Source organism: Cyprinus carpio, chromosome A23, assembly GCF_018340385.1.
Source record: "Cyprinus carpio isolate SPL01 chromosome A23, ASM1834038v1, whole genome shotgun sequence".
Taxonomy (NCBI): Eukaryota; Metazoa; Chordata; class Actinopteri; order Cypriniformes; family Cyprinidae; genus Cyprinus; species Cyprinus carpio.
In genome coordinates this window covers 17,306,659-17,333,745 of record NC_056594.1, presented here as the reverse complement: position 1 = coordinate 17,333,745, position 27,087 = coordinate 17,306,659, and the positions used below count along the sequence as shown (strand labels likewise).

Below are 27,087 nucleotides of genomic sequence, written 5' to 3'. Positions count from 1 at the left end.
CCTTTTTTTGGACACCCACTTCTATACAACACGGCCACTGTTACATGCTGGGCAGCTTTCCTACGGTATGTTGGTAAAGAGGTGAAAGAAGCAAATCTCACTTTTTTGCCTTCTGCATGCAGTCGATAAGACCTCAGAGAGAGAGCGCAGGGAAAAAATGGAGGAGGGAGGGCAAAAGAGAGAAAATGAATAAGAGGGGGGACTGAGGAAAATCACAAATCTTGGAGAGCGACTCTGACTTCATTTGCCAATAGTTGAATGGTTTTGAGGCTCTGGCAAAAGCACTTTCTGCACCATTGCCCCTCACCGCGCCGAGCAAGCTCTTTCCATTTAATGTAACTTTATTCATTTTTTTTTTACACCAATGGGGGGTCAATCAAGGTGTGAACACAGCGGATAAAGGCAGTCGGCGTTCCTGCCCATCCAAATGGAGCCAAGGCACTTCAGATTCCCACTTCAGTCTGTATAAACCATTATGATCTCTGTCCAGTCATTTACGAAGGATGGATGGCTGAAGGTAGGGCAGTGGAAAATAGCTCTGTTTGGGCATTATCTCTCTCTGAAAGTGACTGAACGCAGCAGCAGAGGATAACCGGTGCTTTCATCCTCAAATATTATGGCGTAACGAGAGTTGTGTACAAACAGAAACGCCTCGTCTTCAACAACTATAGCCTTGTGTGAAGCGCAAAAACCGACAATTGCATGGAAACAAGTTCTTAACCACCCACTGATCCTGAGGCTGCTGTTTGCTTATGCATACCTTTCCTTGAGGCTCTGCGTCATAATTTTTTTTTTCTCAAAAATGTCAGGGATCAACTGTGAAAATTATACGGGAAGAGAGAACTTAAAAGCCAGACATTTCAAAGCTCTTCCGAGAAATGCCCCAGATGCCGTACTATGGTATTTTTGCATTTACACACTAAAAGCAATAGTATCTGCGAGCTATTTAAGCCTATCAGCATTTAGCATGTTTAAAAAAAAAATTAAAAATAAAAATAACATGAAATTGGAACAAATATCAAAGATAAATTGGGTTAAACTGACAGAAAGACACCAACCTTCTTCTCTAGTTGTGTGATCTGTTCCTTGTAGAAAGCCTCCAGAGCCTTCAGCTCCACCTCCTTCTTCTCCAGCTGTTTCCCCTGGAAAGAATTAATGAAGAGCTGTGTGTCATTCAATTGATCATCTTGCTCAGCTGCAGAGTGGTTGCAAAATTTCCTCTTGTAAATATAAAACATTAAATAAATTCAGTAAATAAATAAATACTTTAGTCAACAAAAAACCTATGAAAGTATTGATTAAGTAATGTGTTTTTCACTCTCTGACTGGTGGTCAGTCAATTGTTCTTGAATCTTGACTGATTCCAAAAATAAGGAGGCTTATTGCAATTTTTTTTTTTTTTTTTTTTTGGTCGAGAAAAAAAAAAGAATAAAAAAAAAAAAAAAAATTTAAAGGGGTCCTATTACACTCTTTTACAAGGTCTGGATTTTGTTTTGGGGGTGTACTAGGCTCTCATACTAGGTTGTTCAAAAAACGCATTATTTTTCACATATTTCACATTACAACAACACCTCGAGAAAAAAAACAAAGAATTTAAAGGGTCCAATGCTCTTTTACAATGTTTTGATTTTTTTTTGGGTGTGTAATGTGCTGTGATTGGTTAGCTGGGACAGTGTGCTGTGATTGGCAGCACCAGGCACCTGGTGAGGAAATGTCATGCCCCTTACCATAGCTGCTGCTAGCTTCAGTGTAAATATTGCATCAAAATCAAATTAATTTGAGTGCGATTAAAACCCAGATGATTGTAACCACTCTAAATTCATCTGCCTTGAGAAAGCTAGCGTGTCTCGGACATAGTGATAACACTCGTTGCCTTCTCTAGTGCAGCTCAACCAGGTCTCATCCCATTCGTCGATATTTGTGATATCACAAATCCCGGAAAATATGCGCTGTAGTCCAAGGGAGTCGTTTTGATTTCTATTAAATAAAATATCTACTTTTGAAGTGGACTTTGAGCTTTGTAATTTCAAATCTTTTGCAGATCTTTTTATGCTTAAACAGCAACATTACAGACTAAATTTGAAAAAGTAAAAAAGCATAATAGTACCCCTTTAAAAAAAAGTTTAAAACAACAAAAAGAATTGTGTATAAAAAACTTTTACATTTTAGTATTACTAACATATATATACACAGGTGTGAATATATATATATATTATATTATATTATATTATATAAATACACATTAAAAAATACCAATTATTTCTGGTGTAGCCAGTGAAAATGTTGGCATTACATTTAAAAATCTGAACTAGTGGCCTGACTGGACATCCGGAGGAAAAAAAAAAACGGTATGGCCAAGAATGTGCTGATGAACTTCTTCCTTAGAAATAAATGTGTGGCAAAACAGAAAGCAACACAATGTCCAAAATCAAGCCCTGTGATCTAGTTGGTGATATTAATAATTTCAAAAACATTTTATACCATAAGGCTTATAAGCTTAGGACATTGAAAGTCCAACTGTCATTTTTGGAATTTCACTAGGCTATTTGTTGGCATTTTCAGAAGATTCGTCAAGGTTTTCAAGATTTTTGGGAAGTGAATTAGCAAATGCTTTCTGCAGCATATGTCCCTACTGTCCCAAAACTGTTGACCATACTCAAGAGAGGCCAGACGCAGGACGTTGCACAGCACAGCTACACTCAAACAGCATGGACCAAAGCTCTTAAAACCGATCTGCAGACTCTGCCAGAGACTTTAGGAAACAGACAGCTGGTGTAAGATTTTCAGCCTTTGAAAAAAGCATTGAGGGGGATTCGCAACACGGAGGGATTCCAAAAATAAACAGAGAAAGTGAGGACGCAAGATAACGATGTACACTAGTTTGTAGGTGATTTCGTCCAAGCATGTGACGTTCAAACAGGTGTGCAATATCTGAAAGTGATCGGCTTGTTTGGCACCGATTCTGAATTCACAAAACAGCGGGGGATTGACTGTCTGAGATGATATGATCTATTTGTGAGCATGCAAACATCTGTGCCACTGACAAGCAAAAGCGGCGATTACCTGACACAACACTGAGGGATATACAAGCACAAGCAAACATACAAAAATGTGTTCAAAGCTAAAGACCAAGTATTCAAACAGTATTCGATAAGGGAATGCAGTAAGCGACACGCTCGCACACATGCACGCATCCCCCTGTAATTAGCTTCCCTCATTCCACAACTATGTATGAGGCACAGATACATTAAGCCCAGCAGGGTACAGCATTCACACAGTCGTGCTTTCTTGCATAGACACACGTGCACGAACGCTGTAGTGGATAGAGACGCCCCGTGGCGCTGACCGGGAAAGAGGGGCATGTACTGTAGCAGCCAGACAACAAAGCACAACCCCAAATTACCGGCATACATAATCACCCCCTTCCCTCTGCCTCCTGTCTCGGGCGAGCAGTAAATCACCTCCATCAGCACGAGCATCATATGCAATTTTCTAGCTGGGTAGCTCCGAAACCGCCACGGAGGCCGACACGGTTTGCATGCTCACAATCGGGGCTTAATGCATGAAAACCAAAACACCATGTTCACATGAGGAGCAAACAAGACGCGGAGAGATAGGAAGAAAGAACGAGTGAATGAGAGAAATGTAACAACGACTGTGGAATAGGTCATGCTTACCCAGGCATCCCAGTTCAGAGGCAGGCATGAGAAAGAGAGAACGAGGGAAATAAGAAGGAAAACATCACTAAACACTTGAACAATTTGAAATGTTAGGTTTAAAGAAGACATGAAACCACATTTATGGGGCTATTATAATACATTTCTTTATATTTTCAATGGGAAATACTAAGGTTCAGGACTTGTATCTATTGGGACTTGATTGGACGTGTTAGGAGAGCAGCATGTTTTTAATATTTCTAGTTAATGTAAAAAATATAAAATATATTTTTAAAATATAAAATAGTTTGAAAGCTCGGAATTACATTCATATTGAAAGTGGCAAAGCACAAAGCTTATTGTGGTTATTGGATGGTGCACTACAAACTGCGTTAAGTGAATATTTGTGAACTGTCAACTGAAAAGAAAAAGAAAAAACAGCACAGACTAAAATATCTTGGTTCACTGGAATGATCATCAATTAAAAATGAGAAATCAATATCGTCCCAGCCCTAGCATCCACACAGCTGACAAGCTGTAGATTATCCACGTTGTTTGCATTAAATTGACACTGACAGTCAAAACGTGCCTGTTTCGGCCAAAACCGAAAATTCATTTCAGCTGAATGCTTTTGGTTGACAGCGCACTACTACTTTTATAAGTTATTAATTTCATCTGGTTACATCACCAAAAAAAGAGAAGACATTTCAAAGGCAATGAAAATCAATAGAACAACACGAACTGATGAATCATGCATAATATTGTCAAAGACATTAATTAAGAAAGTAAATGGGGTCAGTTGTGATTTAATGTGGACTTTAAATCAAAACCTTTAAAAATATATAGTTAAAATAAGACAGAATTCTCTCTGACAAACTGTTTACATCATATGTCTACTTTTTGTGCTTGAGCAGTTAAATATCAAACATGAACAGGAGACTGTAAAAGGCTAAGCACAGATCTCCAAGGGATCCTAACTGCAACTGTAAAGTGGGTGCTAACAAATGTATTATGTGGTATGGAATCACTCCTCATTATAGGAGCAGCAGCAGGGTGTTTCACACATATTTAATGATCACGGAGGAGAGGGTAATCTGATCTGCTTGCTGAAGCCAAGTGCTCTACACTGCCAGGGCTCGCATGGATCTACAGCGATAAGCAAGAGGAAAGGCTGAGTTAAAACCAAGAGCTGAGCATATGAGGAGACCTACAAATATAGTTAATTTTGCATATGTTGTTAACAGAAATCAACTTAAAATTAATTAATCATTCATTTTCTATTTCATTTCTTAGCTGCATTTATGAAAATCAGTGTTAAAAACTATGAATAATAAAAGCTGTTTCCTTAACTGAAATAAAGCAGAAATAAAAACAAATATTAAAATTGGATTAACTTAAAGGGTTTGTCATTAATCACTTACCCCCATGTCGTTCCAAACCCGTAAAAGCTTTGTTCATCTTTGGAACACAATTTATTCAACAATTCCTCTCCTGATACAGAAGAGCGTAAGCCGCCTGCGTACTGCTCAGAATTGCCAAAATGGCACTACACTGATTTGGAGAGACACAGGGGAGAGGAATTGTTGAATAAAGTCGTTATTTTTGTTTTCTTTGTGTACAAAAAGTATTCTCGTCGCTTCATAATGTTACGGTTGAATCACTGATGGCAGATGGAGTATTCTGACGATGCTTTTCATACTTTCCTGGACCAGGACACTGTTATTTACTTGGCAGTCTATGGGACAGTCTCAAGCCTCCCGGTTTTCATCCAAAAAATCTTAAATTGTGTTCTGAAAGACGAACAAAGCTTTTACGAGTTTGGAACGACATGGGGGTAAGTGAATAATGGGAAAATTTTCATTTTGGAATGGAGTATCCCTTTAAACTAAATTTAGGTAAAGAAAACAAAATTAAAAATATTGTTTCGGCAACTACTACCTAAAATAAAATATTTAAATTGATGTACTACAATTGCTAAAACTAAAGATGAAATAAATATAAATTAAAGCTAGATAGAAATAAAATATTTAAAAATAATAATAAAAAAACTACATTTAAAATAAAAACTGTCAATTTGTTAAATAAAAAAACAATAAAAATATGAATAAATACTGTAATGGTATATACATTAAAATTACCACTGATGAGACTGCACCTTCATTGAGTCAATCACATCATCATCTATATTCTATTCAAACTAATCTAAGGTTGATGTATTTAAGATCAAGGCGAAGTGCTGTTTGCATACCATTTTTAGACGTGTCTGAAATGCATGTTTACATTTGAAGTGTTTGTTCATCTGCAACACATTAGGAAAATGTTGCTGTTTTTTGATTTTGATCAGATACTGTGCTTTCCTAAAACAGCAAAACATTAATATGATAAAAGAGACACCCATGTTTAATAAATAACTGCATGTATTCAAAAAAATAAACATGTTTTCTGCCAAGTAATATAGTTTGTCAGCCTACATGTTGGCTATTCATATAAACTGGCACATTAATATAGATTTCTTTTTATGTGCAGTCACAGGCGTAAATATATTGGCTATTTTTAAATACAAAATGAAGTTATCTTGAAATAAGTTACCTTTGAATGTGGCTCATCCAGTTAGATTTTTGTGCTGGACATTTACATTATTTTTTTTAAAATCATTTATAGATATCTATTTACAAAACGTAATTTACAAAGCTACAAAGGTTGTTACCATGATGCCAACAGAATGCAGACTGCCTAAAATAGTCTCTCGAGGAACTTAAAGTGACTTTACGACAACTCTTAGCTGAAGAATCAAGAGTTTGCTCCCTGCTGGTCTGATGACGACAAACTCATCGCTCCATCTCAGAGAACTCACAGAGCCTGTTGAGAGCCACACACACACACAGACACAGCTCCTGACTACACACACGCCTTGTCATTTCTTTATTTATCCTCTTTAAATTCTCTGTGGTGACAAAGCCAGTCTGATGGGCGTGCTGCACTCATGTAACGCTCTGTTGGGATCTGGAACAGGCTGATAATACTCAGGCAAGCATGAATTACACTGATAAGTCTAGAAATGAGCCCTGCTTAGAGTTGGTTTACCGTAAACAATGGTGCATGTGTGTGTTAGGCTGTAACTCAGCACCCAGGCCAGGATAGATGCAAAGTGACAGGCCGTACCCACAAGAAGAAGTGAGGAGACTGAAGGAATGATGAACTGAAGACTGCTGAACACATTACATCAGCTATAGCGTATTATAACGGTGTTCTCCATCAAAGTTTCAGCATGTAACTTAAACAGAGTTGCTCAAACAGCTCAAATAACAGGTTTAAAAAAAAAAATTAATCTTTGAGTAAGTCGTATCACTTTCCAAATTAATCTATGGAACAAAAATTAGATATTTAGAAAAATGTCTGTTTTTTTTCTGTTTTGTTTTGTTTCACCTGTCCAAACAATGAAAGTCAGTGTTGTTCAGACACCAAAGACTTTCAGAGAAGAAAAACAAAGGTTTTAAGAGCAACTTAATCCAAAAATAAATAAATAAATAAATAAATAAATAAAGATATTTGTTTGTTTGAGGGTTGCTTTTGTATCAAGATACTATTATAGCTTTTATTAAGTTTTTTGTAAGTTTTTAAATGTTTTTCATTTTACTTAGTTTATGTCTATATTGTTTTTATTAATTTTTATTTCAGTTTTTATTGTAATTCTTTTAGTTCATCAAGTTCAACTAGTTGTAACCTTAATTTCTAAAGCTGGAAAAGTCATGAAAATGAATACTAACTTCTAACTTCATTGACATTTTTATAATGAATTTACATTTTATACAGTTATTGGGTACAAAAACTATTTTTAATCCTTTTCTGGTAAAAATCTAGAAAAGCCATGAGGTCTTTAAATATTTTGTGGACAATCAGTGCCCATGGAGTCAAAAATGTTGAGAACCACTGCATTACAGCATCTCAGTTACACTTAAACGTTTCCGCATTACATGTTACCAGTTAAAACTAAAATGAGATTTGGATGTTAAAATGTTTTAGTCAGACACCACATAATTCAAAAACATAATTAAAATGGCTCATTTCTGTTTATTACTACCTCTAGTAATGATAATCCGCAATTAAATGCTCTCCCCGTATGAAACAATTAGATAACGGTCTTACCAGGCGGCTATTGATTAACCTGGGTCTTATGAAAAACTGATTTAATTTAATTCCAAGTATTGGAGGCAATGTGACTGAAACTCGCTATGAGTAACAGTTGCCACATATTATCAGATTTGTCTCTTGCAAAAACACACACACACACACACACACACAGTGCATCTGTTGTGTCCTGCGGTGTGTGTTTATACTCCGTCATCCCCTCTAGGTTGGATGTGCTGCGTTACCATCTGATATCTGGGCACAGCTTCCCTCCCGCTTTCCTCGTCTATTTACTCGTCTGCGTTTATTTAACACGTAGCTCCCGGCTATGCAATAAATTAGCACTTAATATTCAAACTGACTACCCAAAGTGCACGCGGCTGCGGTCGTCTGGGGAGGGGAAGGAAGGGCCACTTGCTTCTCTCGTGCCGTTGCCATGAATAATTTCTCTGCCGGCGTTTCGCCTCTTATCTGAGCCTGATCCGACCACCGTGTCAGAGAGAGCCGATGTCATTTTCCAGCAGGGTCTCGAACGTGATATTGATGACATGAGGGAAAAGAGATTAAAGCAACAAGACAAATCTAGAGGAACTATTTGACAGAGGGTTGGGATTCATTCAGCACCAGAGGCAGAGACACAGGAATCAGCCCGGAACGTGAAGTGCTCATGAGGTATAAAAATTTAATATGCTCATCTTCCTTTTACTGAATGACAGGTAAAGTGTATAGCTACATAGCACTCATAATCCCGACCGCCTTTAGGGGTCACCTGCCCCTAAATGATACCGTTCTCCATCATCTATCATAGTTGCACCTTTTTTTCTTAAAATGCTAAGCACGTGTTCATATGGGAAATGTAGGTTTAGGTTTAGTCCCAGTTCTATTTCCTCTCTCTCCCAAAATAAATTTCCTTCCCATTTCAAATTAAAGTAACAAAAAAAGTTGAACTTTTCTGTTTAAATACTCAAAATAACCTTTAAGAAAAAGAAAAAGTCTGAGATGTGGGCTAGTGGTTATCACATGTGGTGCAATTTTGGTGCTCATATGGGAAATGAAGGTTCAAATCCAGCAACAATCTTATTTGCTACCTCTGCTCAAATCATTTCAAATAATCCTAAAGTCAATAAAAGTCAAAGAAAGTCCAAAAAACAAACTTTATCTTTCAAAACTATTTTTCTACTTCTCTTAAAGGCAGCCTGGAAAAAGGGAGTTGTGGCGTAGTGGCTAGAACTCGTTTCAGACTTGATGAGCCTTGGTGCTCATACAGAAAACACAGGTTTAAATGCAGACAATTGTATTTGACTTTTGCAAGATTATGTCTTTCATTTCACTGTCCATAAAGGTGTCAAAATAAGTCCTATTTAAAATATTGACATCAATAAGAGACAAACTTTGTTGTTTTGGTGCTCATATGAAATAAAATACAAATCCATCCACAATCCTATTTTCTTGCTGCTCTAATGATCTAAACCTTGCAGTCAGTATAGGTGACAAGAACAGTCAGACTTTCTCTTCCAAACTAATTTTTAGCTCTCCTTCAGGCAGTCTAAAAAAAAAGTTGTGGCCTAGTGGTTAGCACGTGTTTCAGACATTTAGAGCCTTGGTGATCATACAGATTTGAAAGCAGCTAAAATTATGTCTATTACCAGATAATTTCAGTGTCAATAAAGTCCAAAAACAGACAATCTCAGCATTTCTATCAAAATGCTCTAGGTTCATGTTGAGGCTAGGTGCCCACACAGGAAACACAGGTTTGAATCCAGCCTTTTATTTTGTTCCATTTTAACTCAGCCACTTCCTCAACAAATAACTTTCTAATTGTTTGTTCAATTAAGGTCTCAAAAAATAAGTTCAATATAACAAATTCTTTTGTCATAAACACTGGCATTTTGAGGTTGACATGGAAACCAGAAAATCATTCTCATCTGACACAAAGACGCTTACCAGAACAACCTGTGACACACTCAAAAAAAGCCCTTTCGACAAGAGTGATAAGTAAACACTTAAAAACACAGAGACAACACAAGACCTAATCCTGCACCTAATTCCCTCTTATCCCAAACGCCTGCTCGAACAGCGACGCTTGAACGGAAGAAACGGTGCAGGGAGCACAGGATAAAATCTATCCACTCCACCTGCCTGCCGTGGGCCCCACTGGCAATTACCTGAGCTCTGGCCTGGCTTGAGCTCAGAGAGCGCAGGAGTCTTAATGGCTTTGCATGCAGGAAGATGTCAGAACTGAGATTACAATTACTGATAGGACTCTGCTACCAGACCGACTCTCTCTCTCTCTCTCCTGCTGCACTGGATTACTCACACTGAGCTTCTCTGATAAACTGCATGGCGAGGGGAGATGAAAAGTAGGTAAATAAATAAACGAAGGGATGAAGTTTTCACAAGGTTTGGTGTGTGCTTATTGTTATCTTCTGTTGGAGGTTGTGGGGGGGGGTGCTGATGTCTGTGATGAGGTATGTTATTAGGGTGGAGTTTCAAAGGCTTAATGAAGAGCTAAAGCTTTCATTTACATTGAAAATCACTAGTCACATTTAATACACGCATATGAATACATAAAGAACTGTAGTGAAATCCTTCATTTTCTATATATATATATATATGTTTATATATATATATATATATATATATATATATATATATATATATATATAGAGAGAGAGAGAGAGAGAGAGAGAGAATGAGTATTTTCCTGAATTAATTTAAATTGATAATATTTGGTACATTTCTTATAAATGTTGTTTTTTGGGGGGAAATGGTGATACAATTATTTAAGGATACTTTGATGATTGGAAAGTTCAAATGAACTGCATTTATTTGAAACATAATTCTTTTCGAACATTATATGTCTTTACTGTAGCTTTTGATCAATTTAATGAGTCCTTGTTGAAAAAAATTCCTTGTTATATCAACTTTCTTTCTGTCGTTCTTTTTTTAAAATCATCTTACTAAGTGCAAACCTTGGTTTGTTTAAAAAATATTATAGAATAATTATTTTGTGTAGTTGTTTTTTTCAACACTGATAATAAGAAATGTTCCTTGAACACCAAATCAGCATTTCACAATGATTTCTGAAGTACTTTAGACTGCAGTAATGATGCTGAAAATTCAGATTTGCATCACAGCAATGAGCTACATTAAAAAAAAAAGGATATTTTATATTGTAAAAATATTTCACAATAGTATTTTTTTTTATAAAGCAGACAAGATCAAAAATTAAGATTATGTAATAGCAAAAAACTCATTCTAAAAAGTCTAGCACTGATACTCATGTTATCAGAATCTCAGGCAAACCCAATGAATGAATGAATGAATGAATGAATGAAGTATGCCTTGCTTCAGTTTACTCTCATGAGCTAAAACCACACCGTTTTCTCACTTCAAGGGATAGATAGAGGTAACAAAAACAGTGACTACTAATCCAAATTTAAAAACTGTAATAATGTACCAAAAACATTTTACAATACCAATTAGCACTGAAGACCTCTTTGGCCTTATACTGAGATTTGGTAAACATTAAAACACCGACGTGGTGTTAAAGAGTTATTCCGCCATCTAGTGTCTAACAACTGAATTTACACTATTTTACTGTGTGCACAAATTATATTAAAAGAAAAAAAACAACATTTAAAGATGCCAAGGAAGTACTAGTGCAACATCAAAATACTGATCAGGGGAATATATAAATGAATAAACGATAGTGATCTCATACTGTAAAAGGACTGAATCGAATCACTGCACAACCGGAAGTGAGCCCCCACAGCCTCCGTTCACACACAAGTGTGAAACTTCACCCATCGCAGATACACTCAAAAACCAGATTTCAAAAACATCATTCATCTGACACAAAATCAGATACGAGAGGTTGGAAAAGGATCAGAGTGCTTATCGCAGAGATAAGCCAGGCATAGAAGCACTCCGATTATTTTAGCATCTCTCATGCATAAGTAACAACTGAGCTAGAGGAGCAGGCGGGCAGCTCGGCGGCGAGCGTGAAGCGCTGTTAATGAGACCAGCTTTTTAATGGAACTGTGGAAAGAGAGTGCCAAATGCAAATGCAACTTATCACCTCTCCCTGCCAACAGGCCAGGGAACGCATAAATGCATTTAAGAGCAAAGAAATTACCCACAGTCCTCCCCTCTCTCTCCCTTTATCCCTCTCTCTCTCTCTCTCTCTCCGTTATTTTTTATTAATCTTATGAAGGCTTGTCATGTACAGTGAGAGCTCATGGAGGGCATCCGCACAGGTCCTGGCAGATGGATGGAGGAAGCAAGGCAGGAGATGAACAGACAGTGAATGGTGCATTTCACAGAAAAAGTGTGAGTGCACGGGCGGAGGTGACACATTACTGCATTTTAATACATTTGTACTGTCCTCTTTGTGTAAGACAATGACTTAAAGAAAAGCAATTCTTTATGTGAGGTGGTTTTTAAACATCAAATCAGTGTAATGAAAAGACAAAATGTTAATGCAAGTACAAAGCTAGTCCCCCAAAAAATGACAAACAATTAAACAAGAAAGACATTAGGAATCACAAATCGCAAAGATGTTCACAAAGAAAGTGAAATAAATCAGTGAGTCAAAACACTCATACAAAATAAGCAAAGTGTGACACAAATGCAAAGCTATTCAAACTAAATAAATCACCAACCATCTTCAGTTGTTCCTAACTGTGACTCTTCTTAAATAAATCGCTTCAACTCCACCAACAACACACCTAAAAATTCCCTTTTAGATGCCTGGTGATCAATCATATACTACAACACAGCAAGTCAAGACAAAACACTACTGCCACTCAATTCAACTCTGGAACAGATGCGGAGTAAAAATACCAAATCATGGCGTATTCATGCTGTCATCATGTACTGGAACACACTTCTAATATTTATAACGGTAACACTTCCATATCAATATTTGAACATCCTTTTGCATGAAACGGATAGCAAAGGATCAATTCCTCCTCAGATGGCTGAGCTGATATCTCACCATGACTCATGTTTAACAAGAGAGGTCTCCAGTGATTAGGACATTATTGATAATCATGAATATTTATAGGCACAGACCTTGATGTTGTGCTCGGAGTTGCCATGTCACAGCTTCATTCTGATTAATGATACGACTTCCCGTTACATCTACATCACACAGAGACACTGCATGTGGCTTGCAATCCACATATATAAGGTGATTCACTGATGGGTTGCAGGTTCGTAGACTATAGATCACAGAGAAAAGAATCAGTGCTAATTTAAATAAAATGCCATCGACCATATAACAGTACATCAGTAGAATAGCTAAATAAATCAGCTTTTCAGCTTTCAAATGGAAGAAAACGTGATATCTTTTGTTCCAGAATATTTTTTGTTGTTAAATAAAATTCATTCCAATTCTGCTCATCCATCACTTAATATTTGATTGATTGATAAACCACATAATATTTGATAATGTTCCATATAGCTGGACCTACACTACCGTTCAAAAGTTTGGTGTTGGTAAGATAGTTTTTAATGTTGATCTCTTAAGCATACAATAATTTAATTAGTAAAAACAAAATATTGTGAAACATTATTACAATTTAAAATAATTGTTTTTTTTTTTATTATAATATAGGTTAAATGTAATATATCCCTGTGATGCAAAGCTGAATTTTTATCAGTCATTACTGTCAACACTTAATCTGAATTTTTTTAAAAGGATCATGTGACACTGAAGACTGTAATCAGATGTGAGTGTCACATGATTCTGATTAAGTGTTCAAAAAACATTCTTTTATATTATCGGTGTTGAAAACAGTTGTGTTGCTTAATATTTTCATGGAATCTATGATAATTTTTTTTCAGGATTTTAATGATGAATGGAAAGTTCAAAAGAACAGCATTTATATGTATTAGATAATATTAATGTCTTTGCCATAACTTTTGATCAAAATTAATGCATTCTTGCTGAATAATAGTATTACAGTCATCTTGGCAACTACCTGAAATGAATAAGTTTAAGTTGAAAAACTAAAATTAATTAAACTAAAATAAAATAAAAATATAAAAAATAAACTAATAAAAAACTAAACTATAATTAATTAAACTGTAAAAATAAAAGACAATTCAAATATTAATACATATTTGTAAAGTATATAAAGTAAAGCAAAACCAGCTGAGAACCACTGGTGTAAAAAATAAACTCCACACAAACATCAGAATCTCGGCTGAGGGTTGTGGTGACATCTGGCCATGTTCACACATCTGCTAATAAAACACTGAGGTTGAAAGAGAAATGTTCAGGGATGAATAGGAGGATTGAGCCATAATTACCTTCACAAGCTGCCTCCACACGCACATAGATGCACACGTTTACTTTTCAAAGCTTGAGCCCAGGGGAAGCTTTTCTATTAAGTGTCCAGAACATGTCAGAGCTCAGATAAGACACACCACCAAGACGGGCCGTCACGTACAACATCACACACACAGTTCTTCAATCCAATGTCTACAAGACAACGACATGTACAATGTGTAACTCGTATAGACTTGATAAGGTGGCCCCTTCAGGGGCCCAAGAATGAAGGGACACAATCCCTAAAGGACCTGAATAAGTGGATGAGAGGAAGTGGAAGATGGGACAAAGGAAAACACCGAGTGGAATTCAAAGAAGCTAATTTCACCCGTGTCAAGAGAGTGTTTCTCCGACAGGAACATGACCAGGCCGAGTGTTCCTCGCTGCGGGACTTTATTTAAAAAGAAAAACTTAAAAAAAAAAAATGGGAAATTAAGAGAGATAAGAATGCAAGTTATTAATTTTTGTTCTTTTATTATATTTATTTATTGCGGAATTGTGAATTGATAAAGCTATGGCTAAAGGCCATGTGTTAAAGTCATTTTAAATTAACAGAATAATTAAATTAGTAATATTTAACAGTTAAATTAACATAGTAATATTTTATATATAACACAAATGTATTTTATATATAACACAAAAAAATTTTTTTGCTGTTGCCATCATTTTATAAAATCAACTTGGTGCATTAATATAGAATGTGGGGTCACGGGTGTATTTTTTACTCATTCAAATACAGTACCATTAAATGTTTGGGAGCAGTACGACTTGTAATGTTTTTTTTAAAGAAGTCTCTTATGCTTATCAAGGCTTCATTTATTTGATCAAAAATACAGAAAAAAAAAATTATAATCTTGCAAAATGTTATTACAATATAAAATAATGGTTTCTATTTTAATATCCTTTAAAATATCATTTATTTCTGTGATGCACAGCTGAATTTCCATCAGCCATTACTCCAGAATAAAGTGACACATGATCCTTAAGAAATCATTCTAATATGCTGATTTATTATTAGAATTATCAATGTTGGCAACAGTTGTGCTGCCAAATATTTTTTTGGAAACTGTGATACTTTTTTCAGGATTCTTTGATTAATAAAAAGTAAAAAGAGATCGCAATTTATTCAAAAAAATTAATCTTTTCTAACAATATAAATCTTGGCTTTCACTTCTTAATTTAACATCCTTGCTGAATAAAAGTTTTAATTACTTTCAAAAAAAGAAAGAATAAAAATGTACTGCCCCCAAACTTTTGAACTGTCGTGTATATTGTTAGAAAAGATTTCTATTTTAAATAAATGCTCTTCTTTTTAACTTTTTATTCATCAAAGAATCCTGAAAAAAAAGCAGCACAACAGTTTCCAGCACTGATAATAAATGAGCATATTAGAATTATTTCTGAAGGATCATGTGACACTGAAGTCTGGAGTAATGATGCTGAAAATTCAGCTTTGCATAACAGGAATACATTACATTTTAATGCATATTAAAATAGAAAAGTTATTTTACGTCGTAATACTGTTTCACAATATTATATTTTTTCCTGTATTTTTGATCAAATAAATGCAGCCTTGATGAGCTCCTGTAAAAAGCATTAAAAATCGTAAAAAGCATGTAAATGCAGCCTTTATGAGCTCCTGTAAAAAGCATTAAAAATCGTAAAAAGCATGTAAATGCAGCCTTTATGAGCTCCTGTAAAAAGCATTAAAAATCGTTCTGATCCCAAACTTTTGACCGGTAGTGAAGTTTAAAAACAGAATCAAAATTCAGAATCAGCCCTATCTGTTTTATAAAGCAAGTTATTAAATGCTTAAAAAAAAACAAAAAACAGAACAGATAACTACAAACTAGTTCATAATCTCTAACACAATACTCAAGTAATAACACAAACAAAAATCTGAAATCTGAGTTTTGATAGAATTCATTCAAACGAACCATTTGAACTCATTCATAAATGAATCAAACATACAAAATGTACCGCTGATGCTATTTAAATTAAAACACGCTATTAAAACACCTCCAGACAAGAAACAATTGCAAAACTAGTCTGAATGCATGGGCTTTAGAAAACTTAACAGATGAATAATAAGTGTATTTAAATCAATGCATATGCACAATATTGCTTAATTTTATACTGGCATCAAAATCATCAGAATAAAAATATTGTGAATATTCAATATAATACCATTCAAAAATTTGGAATCTGTAATATTTTGGTTTAAAGGTAGTCTCTTATGCCCACCAAGGCTGCATTTATTAGATTTTTTTAAAATCCTAATAGTAATTTATTCCTGTATTGGTAAAGATTAAATTTTCTTTCTGTCATTTTCTAATTTCCTTAAATGTCTTTACAGTCACTTTTAATCAATTTAATTCACCCTTGCTAAATAAAAGTATTAATTTTCTTTTTTTTTTTTCTCTCTTACTGACTTTGGAATGTTAATGTACACTACTAACAGTAAACATCATCATTATGTATAAAAAGCATGGCATTACCATGGTACTCATAAAGAAGGTATCACCACAATGCCATAAGACAATTTCAAAAACAATATGAATGTTACTAAACTGCCCTGACAAAAGGAAAAAAAACTAACATTATGTTCAGTATTTACATCACTTGTCTGAGAATACAGTGAAGTCAGAGTGTGTCTGCATGCATCGTCACACTTCTGTCCTGAAGTGTTTGTAGAAGAGTCTCACCAGCTGTTTGGTTTTCTCAGACTCCTGCCGCGTCTGTACTCGTTCTCTCTGCACCGCTCGAGTGATGTCCTGCCGGGCTGCCTCTCTCTCTCTGCGTGCGATGTGAGCCAGCTCCTCCTGTATAATGGCCTGCTGCTGCTCATACCTGTGCAAGCACACACAGACAAGCCTTTATTTACATGCCTGTTGCCAAGCCATGATTCACTCACTGCAGTTCTCAATCCTGTCACAGAGCGTCAGTGTTTTGTCCTTTGTTCTTAAGCTTGTTTCAACTGTATGAGTCACACTTGAACAGCATCCAGGAAAAAATTTGTCCTCTTCTAATTTAAGGGCTCTTCCCTTGCGAGAGCTACAGTGTTTAGTTTTCATGTCATATTTTATCAATACATATCTTATTAGAATAGAAGCATAACTCGGAAAAACGCCAGATTTTTTTTTATTTTTAAAACACATATGAAGTGATTCAGAAAGAACTAGACAGGCTTAAATGAAGGGTGTGTCATGTGGATCTGTGTTTAGGAATAATATTGTTGGTGTCTGTCTGACTGGATCAGTTGACTCACCTCAAAATGACGCCGTGTTATGTGATTTTAATATATTGTTGATATATAAACAGTTTTTCAGACCTAAATCCTGTCAAGTGCAATGTCAAATACTTACATATTTTCATGTATAAGACACATTTTAGATTTAAATTGCTATACTATACCAAAAATTACAGTATTTGGAAAATATGTAGTTTCTATTAAATTGCATTTTTTGTTGTTGTTGTTGTTCTACTCACTATAGTACTGTACTATTAGATGTATTATTTATTTTATCGATTTCATCTTATTTCTTTTGTTTACTTGTCGATTTTAATCTAATCTGTATTATTTAGTTCTTTTAAATAAAATCTTATTATTGATTCATTTTAATATAATTACATGTGTATTTATTTTAATACAATTTTATTATTTATTTTCATTTTTAAGTCAAAGTTAAAAATTATCTATTAACTTATCTTTTTGAATTTAGTCATTTTTACACTTTTTTTTTCTCTCTAAACTTTTCCACTGTCTTGTCGGCCCCTGAGGGTCCTCGGACGCCAGTTTGAAAACCCTGCACTAGAGTACCTCTTCCTGAGCTCCTCTTTAGTGTCAGGAACAGTTGTCCTAGCCTGTATCTTTGGAGGTTGTGGGTCAGATGTGCTGGAAGCTCGAGTCTGCTGGCCTGCAAGGTTACAGAAAAATTACCCTGCATTACAAATGAATATCTCACTAATGCATCTCACTGTATAAATTTTTGATATTATTGTGTAATGTTTATGATTTTATTTTTTGTTGACTGGGTTTTTTGGATCAGCACTGGCATTCCTCATGCGCTGCAGGACATCTTCAGACAGCTAAGGACAAAAAACAGTGGAGAAGTTACACAGATGTCCTCAACAAGCCTATAACGTTTTATAAGAGTGCTCATATTTCATAAAATTCTTCCCATCTTTGGGAACCAGCAAATACATACTCAATTTAACAAGAAACATGCTTAATCATTCCTTCTGGAGCAGCCTTGCAGATTTGTAAACACGCAAACTTTAATAAATAAGAATAACTTGTTTTGGTCGACTCAGTGTTTCTTGTAATGCATTGGTTGAATGATTTAATGACTCACACTCAACCATACTTAACTACACTTTCACTGACGAGCCACTGAACGAATCTTTTAGTGACCGAACTAAAAAAAGATTCGAGTCACTCGAAGACTCAGTCTCTCTGTAGTCAGCTCTCTTTATAGAGAAAGTACTGCAATATTACCACGCTTAACGTCCCGACAGCACTGTACACCTGCCCTTGGTTTTCAATTAGATTTCTGCACACCTGAGGAGCCACTAGATTAGCAAGGACTCGACTGTTATAAACCAGAGCCCGTCTGTCAGTCATGTGCGAAAAAACTCCTACATAGCCATGTGTTTGTGAAATAACAAGACTCGTCCCGCTCGGTGAAGGACATCTGGGTAACCAGACGACAGATTCAGACAAAAAATAAAACATAAAAAAAAAACATAATCGTATCGTGAACCGGAATGATTGGTAGGTAGCAGGTAGTAAATACTGGATGTTGGCTTACCTTGACTCCACGCAGAATCCTCACCCTGTCATCCTCTTCATCTAGGCCGAAAGAAACTCTCCTAGTCGTGCTTTCTCCGGATCCCATCGCTTTTGTTTTGCTACAGCTCCTTTAACGGATCTTTAATAAAATATAGATGTTTTTATTATTTTATTGAAAAGAACACCATACAAATTATTCCTTAAACACGCCGATATGTTAGACAGATCTGCATTTTACCTTTGGAAGTGGCAGTTTGTGAGGGGCAGTATCCTGAAACATTATTGGCCAATGATAGTGCAATAAGCCAATAGAATTTCAGGATATATATCGGCGACTGGAGCAAAGGCTTCTGGGAGTTGCAGTCAATAAGCCGTACTTTTTCCTTTGCCCTTAATTTAGTCAGTGCTCATTTAATATCAATGGTTTCGTGTACTTTATATTTCACAAGGTTTTTTTATTTGTAGTGTTTTAAATTACGAAGTGCAATGTTTATTATCTCTATCAATAAAAAAATAAATATATATGAAACTGTAAATTAGAGGTGTAAAGTTATCCAAAAAATACTGAGTTGTATGATTGAGGCTATGCTTCAGTTGTTCTTTAAAATGACTTCCAAAAGCCCAGGTGGGAGTAATGTTTCTTGCAAGAGCTTAAACAAATGTTTTAAATTGGAATAGATCTCTTTTTTATTACCTCCAACTAAGTATTGTTAACAAAGTGACTGTGGATGAAACTCTCATAAAAAGCAACTAGATAAACACAGACAAAAAAAAGTGTTTTTTCTTTTTTGACATCATTTAATTCTTGTGTAATACAATGTTGACCAAAACATATTTTGTAGCAACTCTATATAGTCCTATATTGCCCCTAATTTTTAAGTCGCTTCAAATACAAGTGAGAAACTTTTACTCTCATCACTGAATATGAGATATTAGCCACTTAACAACCTATAAATGAATATTAAAAGCATTCAACAAATGCAAGACACAAAATATAATTCAGAGACCAGACAATGTTCTCCTTCTGGTATTGATTTATTCTCAAACGCCATCATACTCCTCACACAAGGCATCATAAGCTAGTACTGTACATATAATAGCATTCCCTGTTTTACAGACAATTCAGAAGTAGTAATGTTTCTATGAAGGGAAAGACTTTGACTGATTTAACTTTTGTGACAATGTGAATCGTAAGTGCACAGTAATCAATAATTACCTTCACTTTAATTATAGCGCAAATATTAACTGCAAGGGAGAATATTAAAAGAGGTCTGTCCATTATCCATAACCGATTTCCATTCAGAATATCCTAAAATTCCCACCTCTAATGTGGCACTTGATGCAGAATGTAACCATGCATGTTCCCTTTAATTCAACAGATGAATTATGATACAATGCCTCAGGTAATTACAGTGCCATAAAGGTATTTCATTCTAACAGCTAAATGTCTGTCACAACACTATACATTCTTAATTGAAGATTTCAAAGACCTCTCTGTAGGAAATTTGATTTGAGAATTATTTGAGATAGGATTATTTAACATGACACCATCATCACCATTGACAGTGCCATAGCAGGACTGTCCCAGAAGAGGTCAACTGAGGCAGGGACATGACAGTATGACAGTTTCAGTGTCTCAGTTTCAATGATTATGAATGGGGTACACAAAATAGAAGGCTTGTGAAGAACGATTATGATTGGTTGGGATTGAAGGGGATCTAGGAGTCATTGACTGACATGTTCTCCACCTTGTTCTCTAGATCAGCATTACCACCTTGCTGTTTCTTCTTCTTCCCTCCTTCCTGCTGTTTCTTGTGCTTCTTGGTTGCCTCTTGGTCGATAGGGGCTGGCTTCACGAACTTGATAATTTCTGTTAAACCTGAGTAAAGAAACCATAATATTGACAGACAGCTGGTGGCTTCTTCCAAACAAATGAATCATTTGAGCCAAAGAATGACTCTTATGAATCTGATCTTTGTAGTAAGTAGCCTATAGTGACAATTCAGCTAGTGTAACCCAATTCCAAAACTAATGACTCTTATGAGTCGGTTCTTTATAGTGAATCAAAAACACACAATGACCAATGTCGTCCAATTCCCAAATGAATGATTCTTATGAGTCGGTTCTTTTTTAGAAAATCGAACACGTACAGCACAATGAGTGTTGCCTGATTCCTCAACTAATTATTCTTTTGAATCACTTCTTTATAGCAAATCAAAAACGTATAGCACTAGGAATCATTCAGAAGAATCAGTATCAGACCTTATCGAATAAGATTTGCTACGGGATCGCAAAACAAACAACTAGCACCTCTCAAGTCGTTTTCACACATTTAAAATAAGCTTGAACCAAACTTTACCAAAATCACGGTTAGTAGATCCATATTCAGCGATACTCACCTGGAGGCATGAATGCCTTGAGTGGTTCTGGAATAATGATGCCTTCCTCTGTCTGAAAGTTCTCCAGGATTGCACAGATAACACGAGTGGTCGCACACATGGTGGCATTTAGCATGTGCACAAACTCAGTTAAGGAAAACAAACACAATGACCAATGAAATCAGCTTGATACAGTAAATATAGATTACCCAGAATCCTAACTCAGAACTGTGGAGTAGAACAGTACCTTGTCCATCATTTTCTTGGTCTGCCCGTAGCGAATACGCAAGCGACGAGCCTGGTAGTCTGTGCAGTTTGAGCATGACACAAGCTCTCTAAAAGCCTGGGAGCCTGGGAACCAAGCCTCTAAATCCAGCTTTTTACTAGCTGCATGGTTCAAAGCACCTGTGAAATAAAAGCAAACAATATATTTGAAGCTTTGTTATGGGATTACTGATTTTCAATAAGGCACCCATTGGCGCTCTCAATGAAAAAAAAAAAAAAAAAAAAAAAAAAAAAAAAGAGTAATTTGAACAAACCTGACACAATGTTGACGATCCGGTAGGGGATTCCTAATGACTGATAAAACTCCTCAGCGGTTCCAATCATCTCATCAAACATCTCCCAGGACTTGCCGTCATAAGGAGAGGCATAGACAAACTGCTCAATCTGGAAAGCGATGGAGAGAGATTGTGATTTTGCTATTATACAGTGTGTTCAGAAATTTTTTCAAATTATTCACTTTCTGCAAAACATGCTGATTTGGGTAGTGGTCTCTTTTTCTTATAATGAAATTAAGTCATTGTAATGCACATATTTCATTGTTCATTCATTATTTCAGATAGAAAAGTTTGGACCTTCTCAAACTGATGGACCCTGAAGATCCCTCGTGTGTCTCTGCCGTGAGAGCCCACTTCCTGTCTGAAGCAGGTGGACATGCCGGCATAGCGGATGGGAAGGTCTTCTGGCTTCAGCCACTCATCTCTCAGGAAGGCTGCGATTGGCTGCTCCGATGTGGCAATCAAATACTTCTCGTCCACCGTATTGTCATCAGATTTCTCACTTCCCTTCCCGATCACCTGAACAAACACATTTCAGGAAAAGCTGCAATTCTTTGCAGGCTGGGATCAAGACTCTACAGAGGGTCTTTTACAGCAGCTGACCAACTGTCTGATTCACTTTCAATACACTTTATTTCAATGTACCAGTTACAGGATTCCCACACCTTTATATACACACATATACAGCATATCATAATTTATTCGGTAATATAATTTGAAACATTAAATGCAAATATAAAAATAATTTGCAAATATTTTATTCGTTTTTATCATAATATAAAATGTATGTTTATAATATAAAATAAATTTGCAAAATAATATTCTATATAAACTAATATTTATACATATAATTTATTTAATAAATCTTTGATTTGATTTTATTAGTTGCATTAAGTGGTTCTAGCTTGATGGTTTCATTCTAAGTGAGATTTTGAAATACTTTGTTTAGGGTCAGATAAATATTCCTCACATCAAAGTTATATGCTTATATTTGGTAAAAATAAAAAAATAATTAAGTAAATAAAATGTCAAATTAATGGCTAAATAAAGTAACAGATGAAGGTCGAACCTTGTAGAGCTCCTCGTCAAACTGGCTGAGCTGAGCGACCTCCTGCATGACTTCTTTCCTCATGAAGAAGGGTGTGTACAGGAGGGTGTAGCTCTTGCTGTACAGGATCCGCATGGCGTAGTTAATTAACGCCTGTTCCAAAAAAACTAAAGGCCCCTGAAATTATAGAACATATCAGCCAAGAAATTTAAACATGGGTGTTTAAGGCTTTTTGGATTGTTTATTTCGAAGAACTGGCAGCAGAGCGGGTTTAAATTATTGTGAAAAAAGCCAAATGGGTCCAGAATGTTCAGGTTAACACAGAAGCAGTGCAGTTAAAGGGAACACACCTTGAGGAAGTATCCTCTGCTTCCAGCCACGATGGCTCCTTTTTCCCCTTCGTATCCATCCACCATGACAACCAGGTCCACGTGAGAGTACTTCTTCTGCACCGTGCAGTCGCCCCAGGTGCGTTCCACCTTATTATCAGCATCCTGGGAAAGAGAATCACTGCTTTATCCTAGTCTCCAGATGAAGTTAAACAGCAGCATTGTAGTATGGTTCTTTGCTCTATTCTATTTCCATGATCGTTCCTTGGTGTTTGCAGTGTATTGTGTGAATCACCTCATCGTTGCTGATGGGCACAGAGGGATGCAGGAGGTTGCCGATCTCTCTCAGGTACTCAAAACGCTCCGCCTCCAGCTTTAACCGATCACTGTCTGTTTTCTGCACGGCCTCGTCCACCAGTAACCGCACCTTCTTTATCTGAGTCACCGTGAGGGGCTGACAGGGACAGGATGAAGAAATACTGATGGATGTGGATGATGAGTTTAACTTAATATAAAAGCACTTTAATTCAAAAGATTTTTAATGCTTTCAAAAGTCACCTCTCTCATCTTTATCAAGGCTGCATTTATTTTTATCAAAAATATAGTAAATGTAGTGATATTGTGCAATATTCTAACTATTTAAAGTGTAATTTATTCTTGTGATGGCAAAACTGAATTTTCAGCAGCCATTTATCCAGTCTTCAGTGTCGCATGATCCTTCAGAAAATTAGAAATGTCTTAACTGTCACTTTTGATCAATTTAATGTGTCGCTATTGCTCGACTCACTGATAATGTTTCTCCACTGAGGGCTTCCAGATTCTGAGCCTCTTCTGGAAGAGTGTCATCATCACCAACTGGCTCTTTTTTCTGCAAAATCATCATAAAACCAGAAAGCAGAATATTATAATTACTCAATAACAGATTAAAACAAACATCTGTCTGACAGCTATTTTTACATACCTTCATCTTTTCCCCGATGGCTTTGCTGCACAGATTCTTGGCCTTGTTAAGATTATCCGCAGTGAAGCGACCTGAAGGCAAAACAAGAGAAGTATTTCTAACATCAATGCATGCCACTGATATGCTGGCAAGTGGCCTGGCAAGAGCAATTATACTGTCTTAAGTGTGAAAATGGCCTGAAGAGGAAAGATTTTGGATGAGTAAATGTGCTTGGGCGAAATGGCCAAAAAAATCATATCTTGGTCTTCTTTGGTTTACTTGTTGTGATATACGGTATATAATGGTATTTTCTATGTTTTTCTGTTTGGATTTTAAAAAACAAACAAAACTGTATTTGTTTTAAAACTTTTATTTACAAGTTGCCTAATGTTGTCCAATGCAACAATGTTCATATTAAAAGCTATGAAAACAAATATAGTGAATGTAACTATGTAGGCGATGCAACATATTATGTGCAAAAAGGGCTAAAATCACATTACAATCTAAATACAAAAAAAAAAAGATTCTTACAAGTTATTTTAAAGCCTGTTATGTGCTCACCTCGTATCAAATCACTGTATATCGATTTAAATGGTATTGCCTCATAGCATGTTGTTTACAAAAAATATATTGATATATCATACAAACTCGATATATACGGCCCAGCCCTAAAGCACAATGTATTACAATATATTGTATTAGCATATTTTCACTCATAGAATAAGGAATACAATATAATATACTGTGATACAACACAATTTAAATTAATTGAAATAAACATTAAATAAAATATAAATATTAAATAAAAATATCAAGTCGCCATGAAACAAAAGTTGCAATAGTCTTTTCTTCCCTATCATGATGTATATCTGAGTAAAACAGTTTCCTGAAAAAGAAAAAAATGGATAAAAGGTCATCAGATAAGAGATGTCACTGCAAGAGGGAGGACTGCTACTTTGATTAAATATTACTATTAATATTTATAACAACTGTATAATTATATACAATATTACTGCAATTTTCCACAAAAAAAAAGGTCAATTTTGATTACAGGGTGACTTGAAATTAATATATCAGAAATAAGTTTAAGTTGAAATATATATATATATAATTTTTCCACAAAAAAAAAGATCAATTTTGATTACAGGGTGACTTGAAAATAATAAATGTAAAAAATCTTAAAATATTATATAAATAATTCTAATCCATTATAAGACAAAGATGATAATTATGTATACACACTTTGCAATTAAAAAAAAAGTCATTCTTTCTCTATATTATAATAATTAGAATTGGTGGGGTGCTTAATTGTCATAAAAAAATTCTTCAAAAAAATTATTTTGATTTTGTCCTGTTATTTCCAGCTTTCACAAGAATCACACAAAAGCATAACAAGCACAGCCATCTAAAGAGTACACAGCTTGCTTCTATGTGATCCTTTACCGGTGATAAAGCATACCAAGCTCAAATATATTATTATTACTGAGACTTTTAGATGAATTTAAATGAATACTGAATGAAATTGGCAGCCTGTCATTCACTTATACTTTCAAGAACATGGTAAAGCACTGACAGTCACTCAACAGCAGCTCCTCCCGATTCACTGCCAGAGATTGCATCAGATTCTGCCGGGTGATGCTGCTGCGACACATTTAATCAATACAAACACATAACTCTCCGAATAACATAAGATATGAACATATTAGGCTTAATAACACATACTAGTTTCATTAAATAAAGTAAGAAAGGTTAAGCACACTACGACAGCTGTGTTAACTATTAGCGTCAATGCTACATGCTACTCCAGTAACGTTACACCGGCATTGCGGTTTCTGAACATTTATACACATTTAATATTAACTTTATCGTGTAACGTTATTATAGTGCAATTAGTGCGTATTTCTCTTTGAAAAGTTTTAATGTTTATGAAAATATCTGTTATACGTGTCACAATCTGTTCTCATTCATAGGCTGCCATGCGTTTCAATAGCTTTAGCGTTAGCCGCTACTCACATTTCCTCCATTCTGTGTCCGCCTCGACCAGTTTATCCACCAGAGACACATCTTTGAACCGTTTCCTCTGCGTTTCCCTCACGATTTCAGGATCGCCGCCTTTGTCGGTGCGAAACAGGTCTAAATCGAGCACCATGATGCCTGTGGACGAGGTGTGCAGTGCGGATGAAGGAAGGTATATAGAGGGGAGGAGCTAAAGAGCAACTGCTCATGAATATTCATCACGCAGCAGCGGCGAAGTTCAGAATACTACTGTGGAGGGATATAGAGGGGAGGAGTATTAATAAGGCTGGAGTGGGGATGTGCTAATGAATATCAATTATTTTAAACTGACGTTGCTTAACTTTCCTGGAGCAGTCAGGCGTAAGTTAATTTATATTCATGAGTCACCAAAGTGACATTCATGAATTTGACTGCTGCAGGGACGTCATCAATTTACTGCCTCTAACTGCATGATATTAAAATCTTCCTATGTGTCCATAATGATATTTCATTATTTTGTTGTATTTTACTAGATAACAGGTTATGGCCAATACAGGCCACTTTTTACTGACAGGTTTAGATTGGTCTAGTTAGCCTACATAAATATTTCATTTGGCATATAATGACCAAATGCTCTGTAAAGCAGTGCTGGGTAGATTACCTACAAATTGTAGCCCTTTACTGATTCCAAATTACATGACAAAAATTGTAGTTAGTAATCCATTACATCATACATTTTAGGTATTTGATTACTTTTAGATTACTTTCGACCTTACTTGTTTATCACATTGATTTAACTAGGGCAATCTTGTGCCATATTGATATAAAAATACAAAGAAAAATAAAATATGTTCCATTCGTTGTTATTTATGACATGAAGTGCATTAAACATTACACTATGTCAAGTTTCTGGGTTTAATGAAA

At 35.6% G+C, this 27,087-nt stretch overlaps 2 protein-coding genes across 2 annotated transcripts in view; both read right to left on the bottom strand.

Annotated features, from left to right (window-relative positions):
• The window catches only part of LOC109048121 (coiled-coil-helix-coiled-coil-helix domain containing 6a), a 54,685-nt gene extending 35,540 nt beyond the window's left edge, over positions 1 to 19,145 (bottom strand). The window contains 5 exon segments of the mRNA XM_042713504.1: positions 1,059 to 1,142; positions 16,827 to 16,971; positions 17,942 to 18,040; positions 18,134 to 18,210; positions 18,933 to 19,145. Of these exon segments, the coding sequence (XP_042569438.1) occupies positions 1,059 to 1,142; positions 16,827 to 16,971; positions 17,942 to 18,040; positions 18,134 to 18,210; positions 18,933 to 19,019 (492 nt within the window). The 5' untranslated portion in view covers positions 19,020 to 19,145.
• A 784-nt stretch (positions 19,146 to 19,929) lies between these two features.
• Positions 19,930 to 26,361, bottom strand: LOC109048422 (serine--tRNA ligase, cytoplasmic). The gene is made up of 11 exons (XM_042713503.1): positions 26,182 to 26,361; positions 24,190 to 24,260; positions 24,016 to 24,096; positions 23,524 to 23,682; positions 23,250 to 23,393; positions 22,921 to 23,076; positions 22,149 to 22,370; positions 21,831 to 21,960; positions 21,539 to 21,696; positions 21,313 to 21,442; positions 19,930 to 20,792 (listed from the first exon to the last, which is right to left on the bottom strand). The coding sequence occupies exons 1-11, from the start codon at positions 26,315 to 26,317 to the stop codon at positions 20,632 to 20,634; spliced, it is 1,548 nt and encodes a 515-aa protein (XP_042569437.1). The 5' UTR covers positions 26,318 to 26,361; the 3' UTR covers positions 19,930 to 20,631.
• Positions 26,362 to 27,087: the final 726 nt, after the last annotated feature.